The 21,972-nt window shown below is 42.8% G+C and overlaps 1 protein-coding gene across 1 annotated transcript in view; it reads left to right on the top strand.

Annotated features, from left to right (window-relative positions):
• PPM1H (protein phosphatase, Mg2+/Mn2+ dependent 1H) overlaps positions 1-21,972 on the top strand; it is a 726,537-nt gene that overhangs the window by 619,197 nt on the left and 85,368 nt on the right. Inside the window, exon 7 of the mRNA XM_069229078.1 lies at positions 10,508-10,571. Within this exon, the coding sequence (XP_069085179.1) occupies positions 10,508-10,571 (64 nt within the window). The remainder of the gene's footprint in view (positions 1-10,507; positions 10,572-21,972) is intronic.

Here is a 21,972-nt window from a genome sequence, read left to right as displayed (position 1 = left end):
TACAGTGCCCCAGGGCTAGTGGAGATGCTCCAACCCAGACAAAGCACCACTTTTGGCTGGAAGTCGAGCGACACAAATTAGGTAAAAACAGGGAGGAGAGACCACTCCAGCTAGAACCACCCCTCAGGTGGCCAGAGCTGAAGTAACCCCCTCCCTGCAGAATCCTCCATCTTAGTTTGGAGGACAGGGACCAATGGGGTAGTAGTGTGCCACTCTCCCCAAAGGGAGTGGGCACAGGAAGGGTGTAGCTACCCTCAGGGGCAGTAGTCATAGTCTACCGACCTCTGACCCCTGTAACACCCCTAAATATAGGATTTATGGGCTCCCCTGAACCTAGCTCGCCAGATTCCTGGTGACCTCAACCAGAAGAAAGAAGGACTGCTAAGTCGACCCCAGCAGTGAAGGCTCCAGATGGCAACCAAGTTGGCCCCAGCCCTACCGGCATGTCCCCAGCTTCAAAGGACCCTGCTCCAAGAAGGTGACACATCCTGCAGGACCAGTGACCTCTCCAAACCCCCAGAGGACTCCCTGCCCACCAGAGGAGCAAGAACTTCCGAGAACAGCTGCTCTGTCCACAAGAAACACCAAGAAGGACTCCAGAACTGCCCCGGATCCGTGAGTCATGCCCACTTTGCACCAGACGCCCACATCCTGTGTCCAGGTCGCCTACCAGACCAGAGAAGATCCCCAGGTGATTCTGACCTTGTGTCCACCCTTGGTTGACCCCTCCTGGCCAACACAACGAGGCCTGCAGCCTAATTCCAGAGGACCCCCTGACTGCCAGAGAACCGGACACAAATTACTGATGCCTTAAGTACCCCTGCATCCGCAGCCCCCTGGCCCTGGGGTATCTGACCACTGGTCCAGCAACGGTCAGCAGGCATCCCTCCTCCTTGTCCAGCCTGTGGTTTCCTAAAACTGACCCCGTGGACCCAGCCTGCAGCATCTTTGTTTGCACCCAGCACCCAGCCGCCCCTGCGCTTTTGAGCTAGTGGATTTGGTGCTGACCTGTGGCCCCCCGGTGCTCACCTAAACCTACAGGTCTGCCCTCCGAAGTCGCGGGTACTACCTGCTAGCAGATCTGTTTCCGCGTGTTCCCAGTCTCTATAGGATGCCATTTTAAATCTAACACCATTGTTGACCTCTGCATCCGACCTGTCCTGTGTTGCTGGTGGTGTATGTTTTGGGTCATCTCGAACCTTGACCAGTGGACATCCTAAACTCCCAGAGACCGGAACTGTAAGTCAAGTACTTACCGCTTAACTGCACTAACACTTCTCCTCAGGACTGTGTTGAAAAAACTTTTTAAAGTGAAAAGTGTTACTTGCCTGTAAACCATTTTCTTTGCCAAATCTAAACAAAGCTCTATTGATACATATGTTCGATACTACATTGAAAATGTACTTACCTGCAACAACATCCTTTCGGTTCTAGAAATAAAGTAACAAAATCTATTTTTCCATTATAAATATATTGGCCTGGAGTTAGTCATAGAATGGGTGCTTCATTTATTGACTGTGTGTGTACATCAAATGCTTTGCACTACCCTCTGATAAGCCTAATTGCTCGACCGCACTACCACAAAAGAGAGCATTAGGGTTATCTATATTAGCCTCTATTAAGCCTCTGGGGAACACCTGGATTCTGTGCACACTGCATCTCATTTTGATATAGTATATACAGAGTCAGCCTCCTACATTCACCATAACAAGTGTTATGATTGTTGGGCCTGGGGGAGTGCGGTTGCCCACGTGTGTCGGACTGGCAACGCGACCTGGACTGGTGCCAGCGGGTGGAGAAGGTCATATTTGAGGTAGAGGCTGCCCTAAGAAATGGGAAAAAGTATGGGGGGTCTGGGCAACTGCATGGGGCTCAGGCAGAGACTGAGGCAGGTGAGAGGGAAGGGAGGGTAGACAATAAGGTGGGGGAACATTCCCTCGTTGGGACCAGGAGAGGTTGCATGAAGGGCTGCAAAACGACTGTATGACGTGCCTTCTATAATGAGTCATGATGTTAAGTAACTCCTGTATGTACCCTCGATGGATTGCTTGTGGCAAAAATGTGAACCCTGTTTATGCATTGCTGGATGCGAAAACGTGAACCCTGTTTATGGGTTGAAAAAACAATAAAAATAAGTTTTTTTTTTTTTAAAGTGTTATGATTGTTACTTGAGAGGTACCTACCTTGCTCAACTAATATTTTAATTTCTCCCACAAAGTATTTCAGTTAGTGACAGAAAATCTGAGCTTTCATAATCATCTCTGCTTTGCTTTCTAATTTTGCTTCATACCAGCTGGATAGACGGACGAAATATCCTAGCAGACATGGAGGATGACTGGATGCTACAATTGTTCTGTCCTTCCACCTTCATGTGTGTCTGTGTTTTTTAATTAGGTAAAAGCTGATATTTGAGCAGAGAACAAAAATACCACAGTTATTGGGTATATGTTTAGTATAACTGCTAAGACATCTTCCAGTAGGATAACACAAAATGTGCCTACCTTGCCCAGTACTGGGGGTTCATTTCACCAAAGATATAACTGTCAGCCATGTTTAGCCTGGCTTCTTCATTGTGAGGACCAGGGAAAATCACGACCAAAAAGCGACAGGGGAATGCAGCTGTTGCACAGGATCAGGTTGATTTTTGCCCCAAATTTCAAGTTGTTCTCTTTGTGTTGTAACGTTCTTTGCAACTGGTTTTACTGCATTATATTCCCCTTTCTGCAGTGTTTCCTCTCTTCAGATTTAATTCAGCTATTACATGGACAGATCAAGATTCACAGAACTTTTAGTGCAAAATGGACACCCACGTTATTTGTGTCCATTTTGAAGCCTCACCTATAAGACAGTACAAGCTGCTTGGCTACAAAAGACATATGCGGGTCACCTAAAACTTACAGTGGCCTTAGAGCCTGCCCATTACTTACCATTGGTTGGTGTTACTGTCACTCACATTTGTTGTTTCTTATTGGATTGATTTTCTTTCTCTTCATTTGTCTGCCCCTCCCCTGGATCATAAGTGCTTTACTATTCTTTTGACTGACTAGTATCCTCCATTGCTCACTGTCAGGGAACTACTTTTCTCTTTTTGGTTAAGCACTTCATGAGGGTGCATGTGTTTTCCAGCTCTCTCTCTCTCTAGTGTGTTTCTTGTAAAGATCACCATAATCCAGCAGTTAGAAAGTTGGGTTCTTTATTATGAGCACCTCAATCACAACACATTACATTCCTGGTACAGGCTCAACTGTCTAAAGTAGAACACTTCAGAAATGCCATCACCAACCTGGAATGTTGACTAACATTAAACAGGAATACTACACACTTCCCTCCCAAAAACTGAGAAAAGACAACAAAATAAAGAGAAGGGAACAGGTAAAATCACAGGGACAGGATGATGGCATAGCTTCATATCAGATAAAAGACAGCATAAGAAGACTGTACAATAAGAGCTTATGATCTTAAATGCCACAACCCTGTTGAGGTTTCAGACTCTCCCATCATCCACTATCACAGCATTTCAATACACTTTTACGACTCTTTGCAAAGCAGAGAATTTGGAATCACTTCCTGGCCTTACTGGACTTTTTATCAATACTATGTCACCAGCACTAAAATTATGATGTGAGATCACTTTCCACAAATCATAATTCAACTTGCGATTTGCCACTGACTTCAATTCCCTAGTCAAACCATTCTCTGCTTCCCTTTGGACACTGGTATTTTGTTCCATAGCACACCCATCCAGGGTACATTTCTGTGTTCACTCTCCTTCCTCTGAGTAACTCAAAAGTGGCTTTTCCTTTTATAGAATGTAGGAACAAATCTGTAAGCATACAACAATTTCTTCAAACCTCCTTCCAGGTCCTGCCAGCACTCATCTCTAATTGCATACACTCCTTAATTTCTCTTTTGAAACGCTCCATAGTTCTGTTCCCCTCAGGATAATATAAGGAACATCTCCTATGCTTTACTCTCTTAACCCTTAGAAAATCTTCCATCTTCTGTGACACAAATTGTGGCCCATTGTCGGTGAGAATGCCATCAGGTAATCCATCTCTAGTAAACATTTCATTCAGAGAGTCAGTAACTTTCTTGGCTTCAATGGCACCCACAACTCTAATCTCAGCACAGTAAGAAAACTGGTCTACAAGAACCAGGAGATAATTACTGGTCCCTCTACCATGCAGCAGTCCAACAATAGCCACTGAGATTAATTTCCGGGGTCTACTAAGCACATCCCTGCATGCCATTTGAGGACTCCTGACCTTGTATACCTTATCATTCCTCACACAATGCAGACATTCTCTTATCAACCTCTCAATCTGTATTTCCAGGCCACCATTAAGTCAATCTTCTTCTCACTTTTGCTTAACTCATACCCTGATGTCCTTCATGCCCAAGCCTCATAATTCTTTCTCCAAGCACCAACAGCACCACCAATCTCATATTATGAAAAATAACTCCACTTTGCTACACAACTGCATGTCATACTTTCCAATGCGCATTCAATCCAGAATTTTTATGGAACTCTTAACTTCATCCATCATGCATCGCCATATTCACTTTCTGTAGCACAGAATAATTCTCATTGGCATTGAACCATTCTTCTTGCGAAATGGCTCCTTCAGTTACACTACAAACCTCTATGGAGGCTTCTTGTTCACCTTATTGTTCCTCCACAACATAACTGAGTCTAGAGAGACAGTCTGCCACTTAGTTGTGGGCAACAGGAACATAACAAATATTGAAACAAAATATTCCTGCAACCCAACAAACCACCATGGCATCAGTCATAACAAAACAATACCTAGAAGGATCAAAGCACTGCAAGTTATCTGCACTGGCAATACTTTCCTTGGCAACAACAAACTCTTGCTTACACGCCACTCAACATAAATCCCTTCCCTTTTTTAAGTAACTGTTTCATATTACTCGTCTTTGTGGCAAAACTAGGGACAAACTTGGCCTGAACTCCATGCATGCTATTTGGAAGCAGAAACCCCTCACACTTTGAACCAAGCACATGATGCTTGGAAGCAGATATTCATCGTGATTTGACCGGCCCACTGCTTATTTTGAAATTGAAACTCCTCGCACTTTGCATGGCTCGTGACTGGATTTTAGTGCACACACAACACATGCTTTAGTTGGTGCGTACAAGGCCTCTGAATAATATTCCATGCCAACACGCACACTGGAAAAGCAAAAGATACCTCCCGGGCGCACTTGCATATTGCATCACATTCTCAAATACCATGGTAATGCTACCATCCCCTAAAAGGACACTAACACTTTCTTGGCAGGACTGCGTTGACCCAAAATGTTGGAAACCAATTTATTTCCCAGAGCAATATCTTCTTGAATAATACTGTGTCCCAAATACTCAAATACTCAATCTCTTCTCTACCAAACTTGCACTTACTAAGTTTCAGAGTTAATGCACTCTTCTTAAGAACATCCTAAACTTTTCTCACACTTGAGTCATGTACATGTATAGTCTCTCCATATATCAAAATATCATCCTGAAAGCACTTCACCCCTCCATACTGCCAAACTATTCTAACATGACCCTCTGAAACACAGTCACTGCGGACACAAAGCCAAATAGCATAATCACAGAACTAAATATCCCAAAAGGAGTTATGAATATGGTAAGATCTCTAGAATCAGGATGTAGTCTGTCTGACCTGGTGGTACACAGCTGTGAGATTAAGGGTGGTGAATAATCGAGCACCGTCTTGGTAATATTCGGCAAAGGAAAATGATCCATCACCGCACATTAAATAAAGTTTTTAGATCCGCACACAGTCTGATATCACCTGATTGTTAATGATCAACAGCAATAGAAGAAACTCATTCTAAACTTTCGACTGGTTCTGTTACTTTGCACTTCACACAATCTGTTCATTTCCATCTATACCAAATTCTCCAGCGAAATGGGCAAGGTTCTGACCTTGCATGCTGACCTCTTCGAGTCTTATCTGATGTACATATCCCTTCAGACACCCTAATTTTTTTCACACACTTCCAGGAATTCTTTATTGAGCCTTGTATCACTTTTAGTCTTGACAATATTCAAATTATTTATACCACTTTTCTGCACTTCCTTAATATATCTTTCCTCAGTCTAACTGGTGGTGAGGCATTGTCATCTAACAGAATGTTATGATCCCTCTGATGAAGCCTATTCAATACACTGTCCCCCATGACAGGAACTTATACTTTACCATGAAACTTGCTGCTTTGAAATTTAATCTCTGCCTAAAAAAAAACTTTAATTCTATGGTGTGTCTAGTATATCCACCAGGTATGACATCGAGATCTTTCTGAGATACCTTATTACACAGTTCTTTGTCAAACACCTCATTGGACATCAAAGTGAGCCATTCTCCTGAGTCTACAAGAGTTTCCATAGATAGCCCATCAATGGAGATATCTTTAGGGTATATTCCTCCCTCCATCAGTAAATGCAGACGAGATACCATCTTCCACAACTTCAACAGGCTTACAGGAAATTGCATTAACCTTAGTAAAACTTTTCAGTGAATGACAACATTTAGAACAATGCCCTTTCTTGGAACACAGTTTGCACAAAGCATTTAAGACTGGACACGTTTTAAAGGAGGCAACATGTCTAGGATTACCACATCTATAACATACCACTTTAAATTTTGCTTGATTAAGTTGATATGTCTTGCTTCTGCTGTCTTCCTCACTTTAAAAACATCAATTTTCTTGTTCTTTACCAGTTGTTCTACACAAGCTAAGGAATACTCCACATGTTTAGCTCTGGAAATAGCTCCATTTAACATTGGCTCATTCTTTAACCATAGTTCTTATCTCACTTTATCATAACAACAAGAACATCAACAACAACAACAAGAACATCATTCCTCTAAAGTAGCTCCGAGTTTACAAGTCAAAGCTAATTTCCTCTGGTTAGTTATATACTCCAACACTCATCAGATCTTTGCTTTATCGTACCAAAGTGGTACCTCTCTGTACTAACCTTAGGTAGAAAATGCAAATCTAACTTCTTTATACTTGTGTCAAGCTCATTAAAATATTCTTCTTCATTGGCGTCTTCCAAATCAGGTGAACTCTCAAATATTTCTTGATCTTCACAGCCTAAGGAATGCATAAGAAGAGAGGTTTTTCTCTCAGGAGTAAGGTTGGAGCAACACACTTTGGCATAATTTGCAACGGTTTTCTTCCATTTGCACCATATAATGGGAGGCTCCCCTTTGACGGGAGAAGTAACAGAGGATGTACAATGTCTGCGTACTGACACCCTGAAAAACATAGTTAGTAAAATGAACTACACTTGTACAGCAATGAAGTTGAAAACAACAAAGAAAATTAATAAAAATGAAAATAACAAGTAAAACAAACAGAGCAAACCACCACTCTGTTTCTTCTCCCAATGAATGAGGTTCTTGCAAGTACGTCAAATGCGGAGAAAAGGCAGTTGCAGATCCAGGAGGGACGAAAGTGGTCCAGTTCTTTCCAGTTCCAGGAAGTCATATGGCAGAGATGAGCCGGATTCAGACTCTGTCAAATGATTCAAACACACACAGAAATGAGGCAGCGTACATGGCTGTATGGACAGCAATGGGTGGTGCAGAATCCTCAAGATAAACGATGAGATGCCAAAGGTTTGGCAGATCACAACCAGATTACAATGCGCACACAGTGCATGACCTGCTTTGAATCAGAAACTCCTTGAGCTTTGAACTCTATGCATGCTGTGGGAGCAGAGACCCCTCGCGCTTTGTACGAAGCACGTGCCGCTTGGAAGCAGAGACTCCTCGTGATTTGTACAAAGCACGTGCTGCTTGGAAGCAGAGACTCCTCGTGCTTTGACCAGCACACTGCCTATTTTCAAATTGAAACTCCTCAAACTTTGCATGGCCTGTGACTGGATTTTAGTGCCCACACAACACATGCTTTAGTTGGCGCGTAAAATGCCTCTGAATACTATCCCATACCGACACACACACAGGAAGAGCAAAAGATACCTCTCGGGTGCACGTGCATATTGTATCACGTGCTCGAGTACCGTGGTAACAGTGAATAAAATCTCTCAATTTAAAGTAAAAATTAAGTGATAATCCACAGTACAGTCAGTTCTACCATGCAGTAGAGCACAGCCAGTCTTCCTTGCAGCCAAAGCAGTGATTGAAGGGACAATAGCAGTTACAAAGATGGGTGGTCACAGTCCATGGAGGTAGCAGGCTGTCAAAATGGTGATGAGGTGCCGCCGCCCAGTCGTCTCCACTGTACAGATCACCACAATCCAGTAGTTGAGATGCTAGGTTCTTTAGTAGGAGCGCCTCTACGTCAACACATTACATTCCTGCTACAGGCTCAAATGCCTGAATAAAATACTTCAGATATTTCATCAGTGCCCTTGAATGTTAGCTAACATTCTCCCCCACAAACATTCTAAACCCATAAAACAGGAATAACACACATCATTCTCAGAAACTCCCTCCATCCCCACACTCTATGTTGCTCTCTCCCCCGCCGGGCTTTATTTTTATTTTAATTCCCCACCCACTCCCTGTTGCTTCCCTCTAACCTACTGCCTCATTGCCCCACCCTCCACCCCCCCATCATTCGTGTTTTTTTGTTGAGGGCCAGACATCAAATTGCTGCCGGCTCCTCTACCTTAAAATAAGAGCTTTTGTACGAATACATTTTGATTATTATTCCCAAATTCATTTTGATCAGTAAATTTTAAGAAAAAATGGTGCCGTCGTCATTTTCTAGGTGCCGTTTCATTGGTGGCGCATGCGTACCCATGCATCACTGCACATGCAAATGCACTTTTCTACAGCATGGTATGGCCTCCACCCTTTTTTCTTTTCTTTTATTTTTTTATTTTTATTCTGACCGATGCCGCACAGCATTGGGAAAAAAACAATAGGGCCAAACCACTAGACCTATTGTCTTTGTCAATGCTTTTAAAATTACTGCAGTTCTCAGAATGAGGCCGTAAGTCAGTCCACCACAGGTTTACAAAGGCCTTGGGCCAAGATTTGACCCCAGACCACAGAGGCCCAATGAATTACATCTATAAATCGCTCCCCTACATCCATAAATCCCTCCCCTGCATTCTAGAGGCTCACTGACTTAATTCTCATTGAATTTAAGGAAACAAATCCCTGTTCACGGCTGAAAGGAAAAACATCCTTTGTTTAATGGCACCTTCTTCTGCTGTTTGAAAGGTGCCGTGAATCTAACACGAACCATCATATTTGGAAAACACGGAAAATGAAGTGCCACCGGATGGTAATATTTGTCAATAATTTATTACTGCGGACCTCTAGCCGTTCATGCTCCTGTGTGTAAAATGTGACAAGTGTATTCATATTTTACGAACGGCCTGTGTGGTGGGAGATCGCAGCATTGCTGAGGAGTTTAGAGGCTGCGTGGCCGTGTTGAACCTGCCTCTCCCCGCGTCCCCCAGGACAGCGTCCTGCCAATGCTTGCTGCTGCTAATGGCGTTATTTTCCCTGACCCAGCACGACCACACACACCTTACGCGGGCCTCTAACAGTTTCTGCGAAATGGCAGAAAAGCGCACGCCTATTTGTTTCTGGTAAGAGGGTAATTACCACTTCAGTGTTATCTGCGTGTCCTGAGCAAAGCCTGGTTCAATTTCGAGGTGAGTACAGTACATGTTGTTCTTTGCTTCACTCTGTAATGTGTTTTTTATAAACGCGTTCCTGCTTAGATTATGGAGAGGGAAGTTTGCTACAAACTGCATCGGAAGTGAAAAAATATTCCTCGCTCTGTGGAGTATTCTTTGTGCAGAAAATGAAAGTGGTGATTAATTGCACCAAAGTAGAAGACGGAGTGTGTATGGAATGAATGGAGGGGCCCGCGGGAAGCAAGAGCAACGCTCTAGTCTTCCCGCGGGACAGTTCGGGAAGGAAGTGACGGCGAAGGGGACAGGGATTGGGGAAAAGGTAAGTGGGGGTGGGTTTAAGGGGAGGAAATAAAAGGAGTTAGGGGGTGGTGGGACCGGCCTCTTTCCGCGCTCCCATCGCGCGGTTTAGTTTGGCCTCCCACCCACCCGGCAATTAGAAGAGCGATTGGAAGGACGGAAGTTAGAGTCAATTAGCAAAGGGGGAGGGTAATTGTCAGTTAGGGCAGGTTGCAAGGGCGAGCGAGCAGTAGATGGGGGAGGGTGGTGAGTCAGATGCGGGCTTGGCCACCCTTCCAGGGAATAAACAAGCAGGTGAAGGCTCTGAGTGGGGGTACGCGCGAACCAAATGGGGCATGAAAGGAAAAGGGGAGTGCTTAGGGGAATGGAAACGAGATAAGGGTTTGAAGGGGAAGGATGAGCAAGGAGATGTTAATGGGGGGGCTTTATTAAAGTTACGGTTACGTTTAAAAGTTAATGGTTATGTTACTTATGCAATCCTGTCCTAATAAATGACCTTTTACACTAAATCAGCTGTCACTGAATTATTTCCCGATGTTCTGTCTCCTCAAACAGGGCATACAAGACCATTGAGGACGACGACTTAAAGTTCCCCCTCATATACGGAGAAGGCAAGAAGGTGAGTGAACGACTGGTCTATATAGACCAGATGATGATTCAACTGCCCCATGGTTATTGCTTGTACCCATCTTGCTAAAAGGGGTCTGTGGCATAAATGTTTAATTTTAATATTTGAATGCATTTAGGCATTCGGACATTCTGTAGTTTTACATTCTGGGATGCATTAAGAGCAGAATTACACTAGCTTTACTAGAGGGATCTAGTAAAAATCCCACTACTGAGTTCTGTGATCCCTTGCCTCCCATACACAACAAAGAGCCATTTCAACAGCAAGACTCCAGCTGTGGGCAGTGTATACTCGACACGGCTCAAATACAGAGTATATAGTGACAAATCTATAATCACCACAGCAGTACTGAGTGGTATTGCATGGCGCACAGAGATGGTCAAAAGGCGGGCTTTCAGTGTGGCCATGCAGCACTCAAATGGGTAAATATTAAACTATTTCTTAATCCTGAGCGAGGTTGGAAATATCCAGAAAGTGCCTGAATAGAGGCAGAGCCAGAAGGGGGTGGACTCAAAGTGGCAGTAACGTGATCCCGATTGAGAGTCTCTGTCATTTCAGGTGTCATGTAGCTCTCCTGAGCTACATGTATCTTTAAAAATGAAGTGTCTTTTGGAGCCTTACTTTATTGTGATTTGCTTTAAGGGAAGAAAACTGTGTATTTCTCAGCCAATATTTGGATATGCTCATCTCCTACTTGTGCTTTGATTTTTTTAGTTAAACCCACTGGAAAAGGTTGCGTGGGTGTAGATAGCCCCCACATGAAATGTTTCCTTTGAACTGCAGTTTGCAGTTGAGTCCATTCTTTCTAGATGGCAAAACATTGAGATGATAAGGGTGAAATATTCTTTTATGAAAGCTCCAGAGGAATATTTTTTAAAGTATAACCTCATACATTGGCTCCTTCTTCTGGAAACATATCAGATATTTGACAATTTCTACATTTCAAGTTTTGTAAGGCATGTTGGGCCTGTTTCATAAACTGCACTTTATAGTACGTTTTGTATTAATGCACATACTTCAGTGTGCAGTTGTCCGTCCTGACTGCATTGTCACAGGGCGCAGAGAACTCCGCACACATAAGTATAGGGAGCGCAGAGTCATAAATCTCCATAGACTATGGGCCGGATTACGACTATGGCGAGCACTGCTCCAGGGTCAAGTTTGCGGTGGTCCAACCCCCGCTTATGAATTGAGCCGTGCACCAACTCGGGACTGCTTCCACCGCCAACATTACTGGTACTGCAGCATCGGGGGAAAAGGTAGAGGCGGTCAATGGAGGAAGTCCTGACCAGCACACCGCCTGCCCAATTACAACCAGCCTTTCCCCTGACTGCTCTGAGTGGGAAGCCCACCATGCGACAGTCCACTGAAGGGCAGGTAAGGAGCCGCATTGATGGCTCCAGGGCATCTGTTCCACTTTGCTGTAAGTGACTAGGATGTACTAAAGACAGACTTAATATTTCAAGAATAGCAGAATTTGTGCACTGCAGTCCCTGAAAGGCATAAATACCCTAATTCACAAAAGAAATATTCTAATCGAGTTGCATTGCTAAACATATAACTGAAAGAATGAATGTGAAATAGGAACATGTCTTAAAAATGTGTTAGTGATGCATTAGACCTTTAAAACATAAACCGTTAAATATGGCTAAGCCCTAGGGTGAGTTCAGTGGTTAACAATAAGGTTCATGCAGCAGATTTATTCCTAATTAACAAGTAGAAGCTGAATATTAAGATTGTTTCTTAGTTACACCTCAACGGGGCAGATGTTGTCTTTCTAGCTATGCATATCTTGAAGCTCAAAGCCCAAATGACATCCCATGCAGCACTCCATCACAGATTTCCACTTCCTTATTCAGTCATTCAGCACGTACAGCACACAGCAAGGAGAGAAGGACAAAAAACAGAGGACAAGATTCCACTCTCCTCACAACTTTAAAACCCACAACCAAGCTAAAGCATGAATGTAACAAAACTCAACTAACTTCCAGGCAGCACAGGACGGGACAACCAAACCCACAACAAGGCTGACACCAGAGTCACTGTAAATCTAATGTGACCATACAACAGAAGGGCAGCCAAAGCCATTCCGGTCACAACTATTCTGGCAATGCGCTCATAATACAGTATATGACCCACAAGCAACACCAATAATACTTTCACTAAGGCCACTAGTGGATGTAGCAATAAACCACAAAATGTTGTGCCAAGGTTCAACCATAATCAAACCACACACTACAAAACACAGAGAAGCAAGCTGTATACCAACCACAAAATGGCACCCCCAAATAAAAGAAAATCATAACTTGGAAAGTTAAATGGCAAGGCAACCTCCAAGAGTTGTGCAAGAATAAAATAGGTTTATGTGCAACTGGTCAAAGCATTAACAACCAGCACCAAAGTTAAAGAAACACCAATGCAAGTTTTGCCACGACTCAAGACCATTTAACCATAACAATACCATATACTCGAAATACAAAGGTCTATCACACACTGCCAACCACATGCAAGAGAAAACCAGTCAAATCGGAACAAGGCTCAAAAACCTTACAACGAGGCACATTGGCAATATGAAGAAAAACAGGCAAATGATCTAAGACCCTGCAACCAATGCAGTTCTAAGCCTGACACAGGCACACAGGTCAGCAAGAAGACCAGGCGAATGTGAATGCACATTGGACAACTGGCAAGTGGCGACCCTCACCACCAGCCCCTCCTCGTATATAAATGCAAACACATCACTGACAGACATGCCACGCAGGCTCCGAAAGGCGCCATGCAAACTAATAGCGCAACCCAATACACCAAGGAGATTTCTGGGCGCTGGAAAGGCAACATAAAGATGATTCTCCAGGTTAAATCGCTTATATATAATTAGTAGAATTTTCGAAGCGAAGTGACACAGCATTAACCCACATAGATGACAAACTAACCAAAGCTCATGAGGCTGTTTGAGAAATGTAATGTAATGTATTGCACTACTGTATGGACACGTGATGTATACATTATCTTAGTTGAAAAGTCATCTAAACACGTTATATTTCACCCACGTCAAAAAGTGCAAGTTACATGAATATAAACACCCAGAGAAAACATGTTGATGTTCGATCCTTTTAACAGTTAAGGAGGTGACTCTTCATCAGGCCAGAGGACTTTACAGTGACACCCACAACAATGAAACTGTCATAATTCCACGTTCGGGATTTCAGCTGAAACTCAAGCTTGTTCAGTTTGCAGGCCAGCAGCTCAGGGACCAGTATTTGCTCAGTGTTAGCGTGATCGTGTGGCGCACAAAACCTCGGTGCCTGATCCGAGACGTCTTAGTCTCAGTCATACGAACATTTTCAATATGGATCCTTAACGTACACAACATTCTGAATGGAAACGGAGTTTTGCTATCAACTCGCTGTTAGAGAGAAGAACGCGTATTTTCATCGGTATAGACTGCACACAATGCTAGCTGTGCATATTTCATTTGATGAATAAAGCGACACATACTCTAAAGCATTTTTTATTTTTGTTACCAAAATAATTACATTTAAACAGACAGTTTAATGGGATTGCCTTGTTACCGGGAATGCTTTAGTGGGTAGGTACTCTCCGGTATTTTGAGAGGGGGAGTACCAGCACTTCTTATCAGCGGTGTAATACTTTTGATTGGAGAGTACCGGTAATTCTCAGAAGCAACTAGGTACTCTGGTATAGGGTACCCGCCCTTCCATTTTTTACTTTTAAATTACTGGTTATCGGTGACTCAAGTCTGATTATAATGCAGCAAATGACCTGCAGTGACAGGGTGCACAACAGAACCACGGCGTGCTTGACAGAAATTACTAGGTTATGTTACAGATCATGTCTAGGTTTGAGTTTCCTCTGGATATGAATACATTATGAAGTGTGGCTAGCAAACCAACTAAGGATTAAGCATGGAAATCTGCAAAATGTTCTTTCTCAGGCTTGCTAATGTGCTTCAGTGATGCACCGCACTCAATTGCTGAAGTTGTCATGACAGATGATCTTTGCTGCAGCCCCGGCTCTAGTTAACGACCCGGTGTAAACTGGGTGCTATGAAATGCTTTTGCCAGTCTGGGTTGTTTTGTCAAGTTTAAATGGCTGGTTCGTACTGCAGAGAAAAACAAACATTTCTATTGCTTGACGTCAACAGTGCAAATCAAGCATGATATGTGTTTGCACCACTCACTCATTGAACGTCGGGGCTGGTGTTGGTGGCATGAAGCAGTCCCCTTGTAAGGAACAGCCTGCACATGGGCCAACCTAGAAAATACAAAACATTTTCAAGGACACGTAAACCATCAATGAAATTATTCTGGTAAAAAGAGAAGCAACATTTACTAACTAGAATGCAAATAATGAAAGCCCTGATAGTGTAAGTCCATCATGAGAATTCATTAACATTTAAATGAATTATTTGCAACAAAACTCTTGGCAGCTTCCCGACTATTAATTATTTGTGAATTTAAAGTATGGATTGCCTCCTGTTCACATCCTCATATTAAACATGGGGAAGACATAATTGAAGCAGTCATTGTTTAGCATTGACATCTCCCACACCAAGGGGCAGCGCTTGGACCTTGCAATGTTCATGGGGTTGGCAATAACCAAAAGGGGGACATATGTGGTGGACTAAGGGTGATAAATTCCCCTATCAAATATTCTTCTACAGACCAATATACTCCTAGGACAAACATAGGAACAATCAACTATCATGATAAAACTGAAAACATCGAAATAAATGGATGGCAAATTGCCAAAAAATCAATGAGATCCTATGCACAGGACAGTTTCTGGCTGAACCCACTGATATTCAGCTAGTTTAATATTAGTGTGTCTACATTTTGCAATACTGACCATCAGTTTAATCTTTAGGAAGGGGATGTTACTGAAAATGAAAAATGCATAAAACCAATAACACCCACCAACTATACCTGTGATGCATTACCTGGGCTAGTAGCCAATAGAATAGCATTATAGCACCACATGTCACAAAGGCAGTGAATCACTTCCTGCATACTCACCAGTTCCTGATAACCTAAAGAAACTGTTATTGACACCATCATTTGAAACCGACACCTTGCAAAACTAATATTCTATTATCCTATTGTAGGATTGCCATGGTTGCTACAAATTAAAGAGAGGATTTTTGCTTCTCGCCTTCTAGACTTTCTGTACACTTGTCAGTGGGTAGATATCTGTTCGTCATCATTGAGAGTGCATCACAGTACCAAGACAGTACTGGTACCAATGCTTGATGTACTCGCTACCACAGATGAAGACAATATTTCGCTTATCAGTTTGTTGGCTCTGTCAGCACCATTTGACACAGTGGACTTTGCAACCCTAAAGCCTTAGGTCTGAGGCCGTAGAGTGGTGCTTTGAATAATTTGGCCCCACAAAGGGTCAAACTTAGTTCTTTGGTTCTTTTCAATCATTTCAAGTCCTAATGAGGTGGCTCTTGATTGTCCCCAATCCTTTGCAATATATTTGTAGAGACATTATATTTCTCTCAGTTATTGGCTGCAAAGGGCAGCATTATCATTCATATAGAGATAATAAGTGCTTTAAGTTACATGTTCATCGCCCATATTATGCGACCTTTGCAACAATAAAAAAATGACTGGAAGATGTGGCGACCTGGATAAAAAACAGTGGATTGAAACTTAACAAGACAACCCCCTTTAAACTCCTCTTTTATTTGATCTTCTTGAAATCAGCACAGCTTCTAATAGTAGTGCAGGTTGCATGCATACATTTTGAAGCACATACAACAACGGTGATCTAGTCAGCATTATTTTGCCTGAGACAAATACAATGTTCTTTATCGTTTTTGGACACTGAATGGCACAAATCATTTGTATGAAACTTAAAACTGGTCTATCCTAATACTCTACTGTGAGGTCTACTGAAAGGAATGATCACGAGATTACAATTTGTAATAAATATAGCATCTAGGCTAGTCCTGAGACCGGGCAAGTGTAATATAATTAGGCTTAGTCTCTATTCTCTTCATTGTCTACCAATCATGTCAAAATTGAAACTGGTTTGTTTGGTGTTTAAATGATGACCACAGTGATAACCAGCACTTCTGGTGATAGCATCAAAGACGGCGGACATGGCATTAGTTAAATCAGTTCTAAATAAGTGCTTTCCAATCCACCAGTTTATAGAGGCCCCGCCTGGCGTACCATATGGAGCCTATAAATCCATCTTTTTATACTATTAGAATGGAATCAACATTTGTCACTCTCTTTTGATAACCTATAGATATCAACCTGTTCTAAAACGAACCAGTTTATGCTGATTAACACAAATTTCTCTCTCTAGTAGTGGACAACTATTGGTGCATTCTCCGCTGTGCATCTGATGAGAGACTAATGTTGTAAAATAAGTCATCTGACAGCTTGCTCGGTTTTACCCGGTTATATAGTAAATGATATGTCTTGCAAGTAATGCAGTACCAAATTCTTAGAGTCATAGTTCATATATTGTTTGAGCACTATCATATTTAAACGATTTTGTATTGCTTGTAATGGGGCATAAAGATACATTTTCACATTTGAAATGCCTTTAATCATAACTGCTCCCCAGCTTTAGGCAACTGACTGATTGACTTGTCCCTGTGTGCATGCTCCGAACCGAGGCATCTGTTTACTAAGGTTTGCACAGGTGCTTGCATGGCATTGTGCAGTTTTCTGCTGCACCTGCAGGCTTGTGTAATGGCAAATAAAGATTTTCTTTGAGGCTTCGCATGCAGAGGATGTCAACTCTAGAAGATAATTTCACTTTGTAAGTTTTCCCAAAAAAATTAGTATATGGGATCCCTTCCTAATTGATATTTAAGTCCAGAAAACTGACTGATCCTTGATTGTTGTCAGTGGTAAAATTCAAATTTAGACCCTGTCTATTAAGCCAGGTGTATAATTCCATCACAGAAGCATGTCATCCACAGCAGATCATAAGGATATTTTCAATACATTACTTTGCTTCATAACTACTTCTGAAGCGTGATGAGGGTTGTAGTCCTATATATCACTGCTCTCAAAATGGGTGATAAACAGGTTTGCCGGATTTGCGAGTGGGAGAAGGTCTAGAGGTACAGTCCAGTCTAGCATTCCACACTGCATATTCTGTTGCATTACATAACAGAAATAAGAGGACAAATAGCACAAAACACGACCCAACATTAGCTTAAACCATACCTTAGCTGGCAGGCATTGACAAATTTACCTTTTTGTGAAGGAACTGGTATGCAAAAAGGCAATCACATTCTACTAACTCCAGGCTGATCCTCACAAAGCAATCTTGGAAGGAGATAAAATATTATGGAAATGGGTACAGCAGCCCTCAAAGCAAATACATATATCAAAATCCTCAACTAAAACTTGCTTTTACCGACAGACGCACATTCCCCTCACTGTCCTAATGACAGCCATTCTCTATCGGAAGGCAGCTGGCACTACGAAGAAGGACCTAAACAAAGGAGCACTCTTAGGGAAAAAATAATCATACAAAACCTTTCTACCAACACCTCACCTTCCCTTGTTAGTTCTGCAAAAAAATAATTGAACATAAGCTGATGTGGAATGCCCACTTTCCAAGTAGAAGATTAACCAGCTACTGGTAAAACAAAGCCTCTCCCCACATAATACCTCAGAAGGGTTATGTCGGAGACTGACAGGCAAACTCAGTATGTCTGCGGCATTAACATGTGCTGCATTACAGAACACAAGCAAACAATTGTTGACTTCTCCATTAATTAAGCTGTGATTTGGGAAGGTATTCTGTAATGGTTACTCAAAATAATGACCCAAATCAAGCATTTTATCAACCAGCAGATGAACCCCTAAACTATTATGTAGGAGATCACCAGGACCATCAGTCAGCCAATGGCAGAGGAAGATATGAAGCCTTTAACTAAGTCGAACATTGTTTTGGGAGCACCTGAAGAATGTCAGATCTAGGTACAGGCTGCACAACTGGACAGACTCTTAACTCTCATTTTGCCAAAATTAGATATTTGCTTGCGCCGAGCTTCTGAAATCTTTTCTATTTAAAAACAATCTTAAAAGGGGCTTAAAATCAGCCCCTTACTTACCTATTCTTACCATTGGCTGGCTCCCACATGGCTCCTACATCACTATGCTTACCATTGGCTGACTTCCCACGAAGGCTTCCACGTCACTCTTTGCAGGTCAGTGCCTCTGTCTTCCAGCCCTGGAGTCTGGACCAAGTACTGTTTCCGGTGGCCAGTATCTGTGTGCCTGCAAAGATACATGTTGTTTCTTTTGAAGTGTAACACTCCATCAGAGTGCATCGTTGGCAGGCTGTTTCTACGCCCGCATTTGTTGATGCTTGCCCTGGCCCCCCAAATAACCTCTGCGTCATCTACATATTCCCCTCTCCCACAAACCCGTCACTGCTTTTCCCTTTGTTGTTTATCTGCCATGGCAATAAATCATGTGTTTACTTTGGCTGCATCTAACACTAGATCGTGTGTCAGACCAAGGCCCTCAATACAAGTTTGGCGGTCATGAGACTGCCAAACTCACAGTATTGTACTAACTGCCGCAGACCCGGCGGTAAAGACCGCTGCATTATGAGCCAGACAGACTGCCGCTGCTGGCGGTGAGCTCCTCCAGGCCGAGGGCAAGCCTAAGGCTGCCAGACATATTAGGAGGCAGCGAACTGCCAGGCTTTTCGTGGCGGTCGCCTCCCCACAAAAACCTTGGCTGTATTGCACCTGGCGACAGGAATCCCCATTCCTGTCACCGGCACACGCAACTCTACACGTCCACACACATGCAGACACCCCCCCACCCGTCCATACACTTGCAAAACCCCCCACCCAACAGCACATATTCATACAAACACCCCCACCCGCTCTCACACATACGCACCACCCTCCGAAATCATACACACCCTCTCCACATTCATGCACACCCCCACATGTTCCATGCACGTATACATTCACACACTCTCCCTACCGCCCCTCCGCATACATGCAGATATACACCCCCAACCGCATGCATACATCCAGATACCCCCACTGCTCGCTCACAAACACGCACTCAGACACCCCCATTCGCATACATACACGCACTCAGACAGATACCCCCACCCCTCTGCATACAAACACACACATACCCTGACACATACCCCTCCCCTCCGCTTCCATTCGGACACACACACCCTCCACGCACACATACATACACACACGCACTCACGCATACCCATACTGCTACAGATAGACACCCACACATGCACACAACGCCCACCTCCCTCCCGCCTCCTTTCGGACAGTCCACCTACCTGTCTCAGTGAGGCAGTCGTCCAGGAGGGGATGGGTCTTGTTGTTTTCCACCACCAGCATGGCACCGCCGTTCAGGATACCGCCAAGCCATATTATGTATCGTTATACGGCAGGCGGAGTCCTGTTGGCGTGGCGGTACTGGTGGTGGAAACGTCTCTCTTCTACTGTTGGCCAGGCCGACGGGCGGAAAATCCAACTTTACACTTAATATGGCAGTCTTCTGGCTCCCACCGCTTCGGCAGTCTTGTGAAAAGACCCCCGAAGTCGTAATGAGGGCCCAAGTGTTTCTTAATTATTATTTTACTCATTTATTTAGTAGTAAATTTCAAAAAGTGAGATGATGGGGTCAATAGTGGTGTCATGGTGGGTTTTTAAAAAATAAAATTTAACCCATGTAGCACAACAGCTCAACTGTGATACATGTACGAAAGATTGACAAAGGCAATATGTTTCTCATAGGCGAAACCTATTGGCTTTGCCAATGCTTTTTTCACACTTACAGCACTCTCAAGTGGCCTAGGAGAAGACCAGTGCTTTCTTATATACACCATATAAATCCTAATGGATAATTGTTCAAGGGTCGGATGCACAGTTCTATTATTCCCGTTGTAAACTGCGATATGGAGGCCAAAAGTATTCCTTCTGTGTTTCCTGTCATTTTCAATATCTTTATAAAATCCCTGCTTGACATAATAATAAAACACCCTAGTATTAATATGCACATTATACCCAAATAATATTGATTCTTGAAGGAGGTAACGCCCTGCTAGGCATGTTGAATGCCTGTCACTGAAGCATTAAAGGCTGGCTGTCCTATTGTTGTTTACTACTCATCTAGTAGAAAACTGAAATTATTTTCTCTGATACTAAGGTACAGCTAAATGAGTTCCATTCCACATGGAGGCCAATGTCTCTGAAATCAGTCTATCATACAAGCATGAAAACTAAAAATATATATTCAGGTAGTTCTTGAATTTCATTTAACCAGGGTTCCCCAAGAACACCTTTTATCGTTCATACCTTCTCTGCCATGGCATATCTCCAACTAACTCATACTAAATTCTAGGTTTGACAAAACCAGCAGATTTTACCTCCACATTTCCAGAAACATCCGAGGGAAAGTACAGTTTTGCAAAAAGTGATATAGTTTCATGGCAGCAGTTCTCAAGACAAAATGTGCACAAAAATACAAATTCTTTTGGAGCGTTAATTTATTTCGTTTAAATACAGTTCCAATAAATCTTTGGAAAGATCATCAGATAAGATAATAAAAATCAGAAAATTGGATCTTTAAACTCACAGGAAAAACTACCTCTGAACCAATCCCGGTTTTTGTGAAGAGTGGTGAGTTCTTGCTGTCATTGGCTCGATTTTTACAGATGCAGCAAAGTGTTTCATGATAAATATTTGGCATTGCTGAAAGCCTGTCTCTTTTATGTTCTGATCACGTTTCCAAATGGAGGCAATATACTACAGCAGTGCCTGGAGGCAAGTTAACACATTTTGCTAAGTGCATAGGTAGACATATTTTTGACAACTATAGTTGTCCTCATTAACATTAAACGTTGGTGAAAAAGCTTAGTGTTTATTAGATTTAGAGTGCTGACCACTATAGTACAGAAGTTCAATTATTTTGAGTTCGCGTAAATTGGGATTCTGTGTAAGCCCCAAGGAAGCCTAAACGGTTCGTTAAGTTGGCCAGTCAGTCAAGGCTCCCCTCACAGTCCTAGGATCTGGAGGTCATGAGTTTGAGACCGGAGACGTTCATCCTTCCGAAATCAGATAATTGAGTACCACTGAATACAATAATATTAGCACCTATGATTCACAGTAGTTATCGAATGGAACAACTGTGGTATGGAGTAAACGATGGGTGTAATCATTTTTATAAAACGCAAACAAATTAAGAGCCAAATCCACACATATGCAAATGTATACTCAGGTATATAATAGGCGTCTCACCACACAACTAATGTGCACCATCAAAGCTTAGGCTCGTTAGGTATGACTGCACAAAATGAAATACCCGATTCAACCTAAGTAAGGATAGTGTCGTCCATCTTA

This window comes from Pleurodeles waltl, chromosome 4_1 (genome assembly GCF_031143425.1).
Source record: "Pleurodeles waltl isolate 20211129_DDA chromosome 4_1, aPleWal1.hap1.20221129, whole genome shotgun sequence".
Classification (NCBI taxonomy): domain Eukaryota; kingdom Metazoa; phylum Chordata; class Amphibia; order Caudata; family Salamandridae; genus Pleurodeles; species Pleurodeles waltl.
This window is presented reverse-complemented; position numbering and strand designations above follow the sequence as displayed.